This window comes from Anopheles funestus, chromosome 3RL (genome assembly GCF_943734845.2).
Source record: "Anopheles funestus chromosome 3RL, idAnoFuneDA-416_04, whole genome shotgun sequence".
Lineage (NCBI taxonomy): Eukaryota > Metazoa > Arthropoda > Insecta > Diptera > Culicidae > Anopheles > Anopheles funestus.
The window spans coordinates 83,343,051-83,353,719 of NC_064599.1; the positions used below are offsets into that span (position 1 = coordinate 83,343,051).

At 45.6% G+C, this 10,669-nt stretch overlaps 4 protein-coding genes across 4 annotated transcripts; 2 read left to right on the forward strand and 2 right to left on the reverse strand.

The window, feature by feature from the left end:
- Nucleotides 1–34: 34 nt before the first annotated feature.
- On the reverse strand, nucleotides 35–2,330 carry LOC125767481 (large subunit GTPase 1 homolog). The gene is made up of 3 exons (XM_049434099.1): nucleotides 2,033–2,330; nucleotides 453–1,964; nucleotides 35–386 (listed from the first exon to the last, which is right to left on the reverse strand). Exons 1-3 carry the CDS (start codon nucleotides 2,123–2,125, stop codon nucleotides 147–149), a joined length of 1,845 nt encoding a protein of 614 aa, XP_049290056.1. The 5' UTR covers nucleotides 2,126–2,330; the 3' UTR covers nucleotides 35–146.
- Nucleotides 2,331–2,477: 147 nt separating this feature from the next.
- Nucleotides 2,478–4,742, forward strand: LOC125767482 (leucine-rich repeat-containing protein 47-like). Its single transcript, XM_049434100.1, has 3 exons — nucleotides 2,478–3,163; nucleotides 3,246–3,381; nucleotides 3,446–4,742. The coding sequence occupies exons 1-3, from the start codon at nucleotides 2,684–2,686 to the stop codon at nucleotides 4,513–4,515; spliced, it is 1,686 nt and encodes a 561-aa protein (XP_049290057.1). The 5' UTR covers nucleotides 2,478–2,683; the 3' UTR covers nucleotides 4,516–4,742.
- A 299-nt stretch (nucleotides 4,743–5,041) lies between these two features.
- On the forward strand, nucleotides 5,042–5,622 carry LOC125767513 (DNA-directed RNA polymerases I, II, and III subunit RPABC4). The gene is made up of 3 exons (XM_049434155.1): nucleotides 5,042–5,235; nucleotides 5,304–5,396; nucleotides 5,473–5,622. The coding sequence occupies exons 1-3, from the start codon at nucleotides 5,175–5,177 to the stop codon at nucleotides 5,493–5,495; spliced, it is 177 nt and encodes a 58-aa protein (XP_049290112.1). The 5' UTR covers nucleotides 5,042–5,174; the 3' UTR covers nucleotides 5,496–5,622.
- LOC125767471 (ubiquitin-protein ligase E3C) lies at nucleotides 5,610–10,452 on the reverse strand. Its single transcript, XM_049434078.1, has 9 exons — nucleotides 9,546–10,452; nucleotides 9,340–9,477; nucleotides 8,622–9,261; nucleotides 8,078–8,545; nucleotides 7,231–8,016; nucleotides 6,933–7,077; nucleotides 6,639–6,860; nucleotides 6,481–6,571; nucleotides 5,610–6,412 (listed from the first exon to the last, which is right to left on the reverse strand). The coding sequence occupies exons 1-9, from the start codon at nucleotides 9,876–9,878 to the stop codon at nucleotides 5,858–5,860; spliced, it is 3,378 nt and encodes a 1,125-aa protein (XP_049290035.1). The 5' UTR covers nucleotides 9,879–10,452; the 3' UTR covers nucleotides 5,610–5,857.
- Between the last annotated feature and the right edge of the window lie 217 nt (nucleotides 10,453–10,669).

A 10,669-nucleotide genomic window follows, 5' to 3' on the forward strand; every position in this document is an offset into this window, starting at 1 on the left:
TCAACTGCACATGCATATATATAGGGCAAGGTAATCAGATAGGTAGAGCGTGATCATGTTTTTATTTCAATGTATATATATATATATATATACATTCGGCGAATCTGTAGTAAAACGAAAATATGATTTTTATCTCTGATCAATATCTAATGTTGATCTAAATGCACATATTTGCGTCGGAGCTTTTCGCGTTTCTCACGCTTCTGGTGCTTCCAAGGTTTACCGGCGAAGAGGACACCATCCGTGGTTGTGAGCGTTTCGACCGAACCCTGTGGTCCGATGGGTCGCACGTTCGGGAAATCACTACGCCCTCTGATTAGTCCGTGCGAGGCTCGGTCTTTGAAGAACTGCTCATCAATGTCTGTGCTGGACTTTTTCAAATTCATCTAAAAGTAAATCACAAAAACTGTTAGTTTACAATATTGTTAAGAATTAAGATCATCCAAACACACCTTCATTGCGCGCTGCTGTCTTGGTGGAAGCAATTTAATGTCAACCTCTTCCTTCTTGCGAGCTGGAAAACGGTGGAACTCTTCCTGGTCAATGCCGGGCGGTGCGTAGCAATACCGCAGCTTCCCATTGACGTAATCTTTTAGCACATAGCGTGAACCACGCGACTGATCCGGCTGCCCATTGGCCGTCATGAAACCTCGATTATAGGCGAACGCTAACAGCAGTTCTTCGGAATACGGAGGTCGGTTTGGATCCTCTCCTTCGAGCGGTTTCGAAATCATAATGCCGTACGTGTCCTCGAGTATGTGGCGTGGAATGAGCGTACACAACAAATTCACCGGCGGTACGTGATCGCGCATTTGATCGATCGGTAAAATACCGTTCAGTATCATGTCCGCTTTCGTGATGCAGAAACTCGGCATGACCAACCCGGGACAATCGCAGAACATTAGCTCGCTGTCGACGTACAGCGTTTGGAAGTGTTTCGTTTTGCCCGGCGTCGCCGAAACAGACACTTTTTTCTCGAGAAACACGGCATTAATCGTACTGCTTTTGCCTACGTTCGGGTATCCGACCAATCCCACCGTCACAATACCCTTTGTAACGCGTTCCGCACGGTGGAGGCTTTTGAAGAGTGAAATTAACTCCGCATTCGTGAGTAACTTGGAGCTATTCTTTATGCTTCCCTCCGAGCAATCCGGGCCATCCTCACGTGTAAAATCTTCAATCCGTTCTTCTATTTTTTCCAGCGTCTTTTCCGCTTTGTCCACGGACAATTTTAAATCGCTTAAGCGCTCCTCAACCTCCCGTTTTTCTTCGTCTTCTGACTCTTCGCTACGGGAAGCTGTCTCGTCTTGTTCTCGTTTAGCTTCCTCGGCAGCCAGTACGGCCGAATAAAACGCAACACGAACACCCTGACCATCGAAGTATTTGGCCCACTGCACACGCTGTTCTGCCGTCAAAAAGTCCGACTTGTTGATCAATATCATGTTCATCTTGTTCGGGTCTACCTCCTGCACGTAGCGTTCAAGATCTTCCGTGCGGAAAAGTAGTGGATTTCGCGCGTCCACAATCTGAACCACGATATCACTACGTTCAACCACACGCCACAGCTGTCGCCAGAAGTCGAGATTTTTTTCGTACGGCGTCATAAGCATTTCATCCTGCTCCTGCAGTGCTACCAAACCACGGCGCCACTCGAGAAACGATGCATTCTCCGCAAGCAGTAATTCTTCCGCCGTCGTTTCCTTGCTCCACTTTGGACGGCGAGGTATCTTGAGCAAGTCCTTCATGTCGACCTGCTTTTTGATGATTTCTACCCGCTCATTCGTGGTCAGTAGGCCCACCTTTGCTTTTGGATTGACGTACGTTATGTTAAGCTTTTCGGCTTGAAATTCGGTACCGGCAAGCTCGGCTGTCCGGAGAAACTCCTGGAACGAAGACTCTTCCGTGATGGATTGCAAGTTCAAACGGCCCCAATCGTATCCATCCTGTACTTCGGTTGTGTGTAGCTGGAATAAAATGGGGAACAGGATGTGAAAAATATGGTATTGAATTGAAATACTGCACAACAGTTTACCATGCTACCATCTGCCACTGTCTTCCGACTGCCATGACCAAATCGATCTTTGATCAGTGATCGGCCAAGTTGATTAGCCTTCTTTTTGCCCATGATTTACGACGATTTTTACAGAAAAAACTTCATACAGTTGCACTGAACGTTTTCTGATGTTTCTCACTGAATAAGGGCAATATTTTTTACTATTTTAACTATCTTTTTCACTTGCTGCTGGCTCGTGACGAAGGATGCAGGTATGGAAATGTTTAGCACATGTTTACAAAAGAAAACAACTGTTTGACAATTGGAACAGTGGAGCCAAACGATGTGATAGAATGTGAGCTGAAGAAGATTGAAAATTATCACTCTAGAAGAAACACATCTATCTGGGTTTTTCCAGAAAAATAATAAATATAATTTTCTTTGTTCTTTCTTTTAAATATATCACATTACTTTCCAGTTGTTGGCGCATAATGACGAATTTTAATAACTACGGCGGATTTGGCATCACTTGACAATCAGCTGTCATTTAAGAACTACTGCCAGATGCAAATATCACATCAAGTACATTCACGGTTTTTCCTGCATCGCATATTTCTAAAAACGAATCGGAACAGATCGAAAGGGGCTCTGGGATTGTTTCTAAAGTAGTGCCGGAGGAAACTATTCAACATGTGGCCCGAGGTGGATGCAGTGAAAAGTGAAAATCGCCGCGAGCTTAAGCTACACGGTGCACAAGTATCCGAGAGGATTGTGAAAAACGGCGGTAATTTGGATAACGCTATCTACCAGCTGTCCATGTTAAATCTGTTGGAAGTGAGTGATACTGCGCTAGACAAGATTTCACAACGCATCGACGCGTTGAATCATCTGCAATCGTTGTTACTGTATCGGAACAAACTTGCACAACTTCCGGCAACGATCGGACTGCTCGGTGAGCTGAAGGTGTTGGACCTGTCTGGCAACAGGTTAACGGAATTGCCGTCCGAGTTCTCAAATTTGCACTCGCTGACAACGCTGAATTTGTCGTTCAATCAACTGAAAACTGTTGATCTTAGTGCGTTCGAAAAGCTCAGTGTTTGCAATCTGTCTGGCAATGAGTTGAGTGAAGTTCCACACTTTCATATCGGCCAAACGTACCATCTGACGGAGGTAAGGAACTGGTGGAGTTTTGCCTCCTTTTTTAAATATGATTGTAATATTTCTCTCTCTTCCTCTTTTGCCTTACTTGTAGATTAATATAGAGAAAAATAACATTGTGGTTCTACCGGAAGAACTAACGCAGCAGCACATTCTGCGCGTGTTAAACGTGGCAGAAAATAAAATCGAACAGGTCCCAAAATATATAAGCAAGTGCGTAAAGCTGAAGGGTAAGGTCAAAAATAACGTTTGTTTCAATTTAGCAAACAAATTGATATTGGTTCTTTTCCACAGAAATCAACCTTAAAGGTAACCCGTTGAAAGATAAGCGCCTGTTGAAGCTAGTAGATCAGTGTCGTACCAAACAGGTACTCGATTATGTCGAGAAAAATGGTTATGAACCATCGAAAACGACGGCCAAGGATGTTTCTTCCTGCGCTAAGAACACAGAACCGACAGCTGAAAATCATTCGAATGGGTCACACGAATCACAATCCGTCCAGGATGAAGATAATCAGCTGAAGATAATTGTTCAAAAAGCGACAGCAAATACACCGAAAGTAACATTCACGCCAGAAGCCCGTGCCAACCGTCCCTACATTGTGCTCTGCATCGTCCGGAGTTTCCCCGTAACGAATATGAGAAAGTTTCTCCAACTACAGAACGCACTACACGACAACGAATGTGGCCGGCGTGAGGTGGCAACGATTGCAACACACGATCTGGCAAAGGTGAAGGGAACCATAAGATACCATGCGGCCCCACCGGCTGAAATTCACATCACGGCTCTGGGCAATGCTGCACAGGGCAAAGTGACGGCAGAAAAGTACTATGCTGATCTGTGCCACCAGGCGGATCAGCTGCGGAAGGAAAAGAAGCGAAACACCTTCTCGGGAGTACACAAGTACATTACACTGCTGACGGACAAGGAATTGTTTGCGTTTCTGAGCGACGAGGAAAAAGTCATTAGTTTGCCACCGCTGACGAACTGTGATGAGACCAAAATCTCTCCCACCTCCACGGACATGTTGCTGGAAGTGACGAGTACCGTCGGACATGGCCATTGCGTTCGAATTATGAACGCACTGCTGGAGGGTATGCTACTGATGGATGTTGAAGTTGTTGATGGTACAAGGACAGCATCATCGACCGCTGGCCGTGCTTCGATCCCCGGAGAGAAGAAGAAAAAGTCGAAAGCCACCAAAGAAACAGAATCCGTCAAAGTACGTTATAATCGCTCTGCTACACTAACGGTGGAACAGGTCCAACTTTACGATAGCGATGGCAAGCTTCATTCGGTGTTTCCCGGCAAGGGTGATCTGAGTGGGATAGAAACGGCGGGAATTTCCACCAAAATGGTTTAATGATTACAATAATCGTCTACTCGACTATTCTTTATATGTGAAGTTAATCCTGCGTGGATCGTGGTGTATGTCGTGAAGCTATACGAAAAAGATAAATGTTCCTTTTTTAAGATATTTTGTCGTACAAATCGTAACAATTGTTTTTGAATCTTTTGGCAAGCAAGATGTATAAGAATCTAAGAGAAATATATCATTGAATGAATATGAATAAAACATTGAACCCATTAGTAGCACGTGCAGTCTCGTCGGAATTTATTGTTCGCAGTTCGTCTCTACGTATGATGTCCTGGGTTTGCCCGCCCTTCCGACTTTTGCCATCTAGTTTAAGTCTGCAGCCGTTATCGGTCTTGGTATGTCGTGACTGTCTTTGGCTTGAATTTCCCAGGGTATAATTCATTAGTGCCCCCTTCATTATTGGATAAAATAATCCCTTGATTATTTTTTGTTTAAAATATTGAAAATTGGCCGCTTGGCGACATATTCGACATACACCCCAGTTTGACCTGTGTGACAGCCATGACAGCTCGCTTTGTTTGTGGCTTTGTTTTGGTACTGCACGCGCTACTCTGCACAGCGGCAGCAAATTTATCAACGCCAGTGAAACACAATTTTAAGACGCATATTTCTTACGGAATCGAATCATCAGCCACGCGCCAGTCATGTCCGAACCAAGCTCAAAGGATACGGTGCTAAAAACAGCGATGATTTACGTGTGCGGTGGTAAGTATCACTTAATCGTTAGGATGCCGGCTGAATATTACAAGGCCAGGGAAATGCTTTTTTTCTAGAATGCCATCATGAGAATGAAATGCGCCCCAGAGATCCTATTCGTTGCCGAGAGTGTGGATATCGTATCATGTACAAAAAGCGTACAAAACGACGTAAGTGAAAAGTTTAATTTGCAACCGAAATATCGGAGTGACTAAATGCCATATGCATCGTTTTCATTTCCCATAGTTATCGTCTTTGATGCCAGATAGAGGATAAAAGAGTGCATTATAAAATGGACCCACAATATACAAAAACAATACATATACTATTCTACTATCTTTATTAGTTCGGAAATGTTTATAAATACAATAAACTCATATTGATTTATACATTTGTTTCTCTCTTGTATTTGATTTCCCATGTTCTCTCATATACTGGGTTGTTTGTCCACAGACTGTTTCGCATTTTACTACACTCATACCGAACGAAATGGGAACCCGAAGCCATCGGGTGAAGGAACTGGATATGCTGTTATTTTAAAATCATTGTTAAGGATACTGTCATAAGAACATTTGCCCGTAATTTCACCTTGTTCCCACCGTTCCCCCATAAAATAGGACCGGCCGATATTTTAACTCAACTCAAACCCGGCACCGCTCTGAATTGCGTACAGTAGCTTCTCCCGCAGGACGTCCTCTTCCTCGAACGCCGGTAGCTTTAGCAGGTTCATGCACGTACTAGCCGACGGTAATCGATCGGTATCACCAGCGTTCTGTATGTAGAATGGTGGATCGAGATCCTTGAAACCGAGCAGCGGTGGTCGCGAGCAGCTCGTAACGAACTTTAACAACAGTCGCCTCTGGATGTCATCGAACTGTTCCACCACCTTCCAGAACAGTTGGATCGTATGGTGCTCGAGCGAAAAGTCACCACCGTATCGTGTATGTTGTCGCAGGTCGTGCACATCGACCGGTATCTCAGCGCCCGATATTAGTACCTGTAACTCTTTGTTGCTGAACATGTACAGCCACTCGATTGGGAGCACATTTGCCAATCCCTGACGGAAAGCGGCGCACTGCGCTCGGATCTGCTGGTTCAACTTAAAGTCGGCCATGAGCTGAATGTACTCGATTCGGTTCGTCGAGTTCACGATGATATTAGCGCCGTTCGGTTTTAGTTCCTCTACCTGCCGAGAGAAGGTTAAACAAAACGTTAAATTTCCCCACGGATGAGCAGATTTCCGCACATTCTTACCTTTGTTTCTCCTAACGCATCACAGACGATAGTAAAATCTAATCCTAAATCAGCCACATCTCCTTCGTAAGCCTTCAGAGACATCAAATTTCTGCCGAAAAGAAAGCAAATTTAAGTCACAAAAAAACGTTTGCTTTTGGGCAACGTTCCCGTCATACCTATACAAAACCGGATCCAGTGAGGCCAACTGGTGTACGTCCACGTCCGAGTGTTTGCCGGCTAACTTCGAGAGGAAAAATTCAGCCAACGGAAGCTCAACTAGCAGGTTTTCGTACAACGCTTTCCCCAATATGCGTCCGATGAAGTAGTAGTGACGCTGGAAATCCTCCACAATTTTCCCCACACACGGATTCGGATACAGCATATTATCCTTCGTAATCCTGGTATTTGGTATTAAGAAGGAATGTTAGTGGTTTGAAGAATGGAAGCAATCGTCCATCTGTATGTCTTACATAAAGAACCCACGGTGGGGATCGAACGCCAATTTGATTAGCTCGGAGAGAAATTCCCGAAAAACGCCACCTCCATCAATACCGGCCTCACGCAACCCCACTGAGTTGACCATTTCGATACGAAACTTGGGCCTTAGATCAGGTTCTGAAAATGGATAAATTTAGTACAAAAATATTATTGTGTGATTTAATCTAAAGGACAAATCTAAGGGTGGATTTGTCTACATCTTCCCAAAAGAAGATTACAAAAGAATGAGAAATGAAATAGACTATATCTGTGACTAAACAATCCTCTTACCATTGGTTGGACTTAGCTTATCGAACGCATCCCCGTACAGGTGGGACCTGCGGACGGTAATATTAATAGAGGGACCCTGCAAGAATCCCTGCAAGTCGCCCTGGGTCCGTAGCTTGTCGGCCGATACCAGGCCTTGAAACACGCCGACACGCGTATTGAACGGCACCACGAACGGAATCTCGCGTAAGATCGTTATTGAACGGATCTGCTTGGTAGAAAGTGGTGGCCCATCTTCGATATCTTCCCGCGTAAAATCGCGTATCGGTTGAAAGGGTCGCGGACCCCGGCGAGAACCGCGAGAAAGATGTAAATCGGCCGGTTTATCCAGTGGAAGATTAAGATTCTGTGCCGTCCAGTGTCCCTCGGGGCAAAAGCACCGACGAAGGTCCCGTGTGTGTATCTGTCGAAGTAGCGAAACGCATACTTTCAACAGATGGGGCCATATTTGACGGTTTTGTTCGTTTAGCTGCTGACGCTCGGAGCGTTTGTTGTGGGCACCAAGGCCACGCGCTTCCGCACTCAGCGAGGATATCATCGTGCGGTAGTTTTCGTGCAGGTTGGATCTCGTCTCGGGGAACGCTAGCTCGACAAGCCCGAGCGAAATTTCCTTCAGCGTTGTACTGAGCGGTATCAGTTCCGGTATACTGAAGGGCATGATGTTACTAACCGTACCGGGCAGCACATTCTCCTGAACGAATTCACCATCGTGTAGGGAAGCGATCAACCGACCGAACAGTGCACAGAACGACGCCAATATCGGAATGGTACGATCGGAATCCTCCTTTGCTGTGAGAGAGTATACCATACATTAGGCTGGGCCTTTCTTCAACGCACCAGTTCTACTTACAGATGTTAATGCCCTTCGAAAGACGCACAATAGGGGAGCTGAACATTGGGCCCATCGTATGTGCAGTTAGCGTGTACCAAAGCCCCCGGATGATCAGCGGCTTGGAAGCAAGCATGTACAATAGCTTGTACTCGTACACCGCCATCCGATTGTAGGTCATAAGCTGGTGGCAAATTTGGCACAGATTCTGCACCGCCAATGGATCATCCAGCACTGCCTCAATCATGCGCACGATGTACGACACACGGCGCCGTTCGTTGAGCATGCCAATGATGGCGTGCAGCAGTGTCGCTTCCCTCGGACTCAATGTCGGCCCATCCTCTCCGTCAGAATCAGAATCGCTGGAATCGTCCAGCGGCCGGTTGATCGATGAACGGATCGTCTTCCGAGGTAGTTTGGTAAAGTTGTCCACCATGGAGGCGATCACTTTGAGGTAAGCACTGAAGTGCTCTTTAGAATTAGATGTTTCTAGAAGATAGCAGAAAAAAAGCAATCAGTTACGCATCCGTTACATGTTTGTAAAGGCCCACGCTTAACCACATACCGTCCAAGTGCCGTTCGTCTAGCTTTAAAAACGCGAATAACAAAGAACTGCTTAGTAGTAGCCTCTCCTCCTGGGACTGATCCTTGCGTGCCTTTTTCGGTGTTCCACCCATGCGAACTCCCGTACCACCACCTCCCACCGTCGATCCCATCGTGTCATCCGTAAGATCGATCAGAATCGTGCTCCGATAGTCCAGCTGTCGCTGATACTCATCAGCAATGCAGCGTACCAGCGTCCAGTAGGGGAAGTCTTTCCTTACACCTAACGCTGGCAATACAAAGTGTTTCACCTGATCGGACAGATGGTGCGGAGAGAGCACATTGAAGGTGAAAGATTGCAGTATCTGTCGGCTTAGCAGATCTCGCGCTTCCGGATCGATCAGCTGCAATGGGCGCAGAAGCATCTCGAAAAGTGCATCGGCAATCGGATTCGCCAGCGCTATTGTGTCCATATCAATCGCCGGCACCTTCTCTTCGATCAGTTGCCGCACCACGCAGAAGTAGCGTCGCTCAATGAGATGACTATAGATGGACACTAGGTACTGCTGGATGTACTGCGAATGATTCGTGCCGCTCGGTGGGATATGCTTCGTAATATATGTGTTTGAGGAATAGATCTCCAGCATGCGCATCGGTATTGTCTGGAAACGATAAAATAAACGATCAAATATGACGATCTCAGCACTAACAATCCGAACGAATGGCACAAGCATCTTTACCGGTGAACATTCCGGTACTAGAATTTGTCCCAAGCATAATCCAAGCAGCCTTTTGATGCGATACATCCAGATTGAATCTTGATCAAGTAGCTTAAACACTTCGCCGGGATGCTTGATCATATACTGGCAGAGAAAGATCTAAAAGAAACGGAAACGAGTTTAATCGATCGTCATCAGCTGATCGAGTGCTTACCGAGTGCTCTTACCAATCGATCCCCGTCCTGAGCGGTGCGCTGTACGTAGAAAAAGATGATCCGTTTGCTGTAAAATTCCAGATCCGGTCCATTGCGTATGGCACCGTTTACTTTGCGATACTCATCAAATTTGTCCCGCTCTCGCTGCTTTGTGTGTTGCCGTTGAACGAAGCTTCGGACAGCGGATTGTATCACAATCGCACCACACTGATGACGTCGAGCTTCCTCCCGCTTTTGGCGCTCCTGCTGTGCCTTCCGGATCGTCGTCAGGCGATCCGTTTTCAGTGAAGCTCCGCCAAGATTTTGCTGCGGCCGGCGGCGAAATTCTCCGTCGAAGCTAAACATAACTGTCACAAAGGTGAGGGAGTTCAAAGAGTCCCGAAAACAAAGCTAGATTCTTTACCACCTCCCAATATCTGAGCGGATTGGAATTGCAAGCAGTATGCCAGTACAGCTGATTGGAAGGATTCACGTTTTCAAAGGTTTTCCACAGCCAGACTCCTGCGAAGTGGGAACTCAATCTAAATTCCCTTTTTAATAATCGTCGTATTAACACTGGGCTGTGTACTATTGTTGGCTCGGGTTAGGAAAAGTAGTCGCAGTAAATACCCTTGACCAATAGACAACACACACAACAAAGGTTTCCAAAACAATTGCGATTGCAGAGAGCCACAGTTAATCCAGAGCAGGAAGATGATGTTGGTCGAACAATAATTGCGTGTTCCGTATGTCCACAGGTTGTTCCGGGTTTGTGGAATCAAGTAGAAAAATTTGTTTTTGGTCTTTCGTTTCTACTCCCTGTTGTTTTTGACAGGAAAGCTCACCGAATCACACTAGAGCAGATTTTATTCATTGTTTTACGTTGACAGGTGTGTATGTATGCGTGTGTACTCACACAGTTATCCTGTTTCGTTTATTCCACACAACTGTCAAATGCCTGATGTCAACACATGATGTCACAGGGTGCTACAAAAGTATTACTAATGAGATAACTATAATTTTAAAATATAGTCACAATTAGTGTTGTGCAAAGCAAAGTGAGCTGAATGAGTTTATCTTTTTCTTACGACAAACTGGCTTACGCAATTTTGCAAACATGAGCTTCTTGAAAGCAAGCTAATGTGGTAATAGTTTCC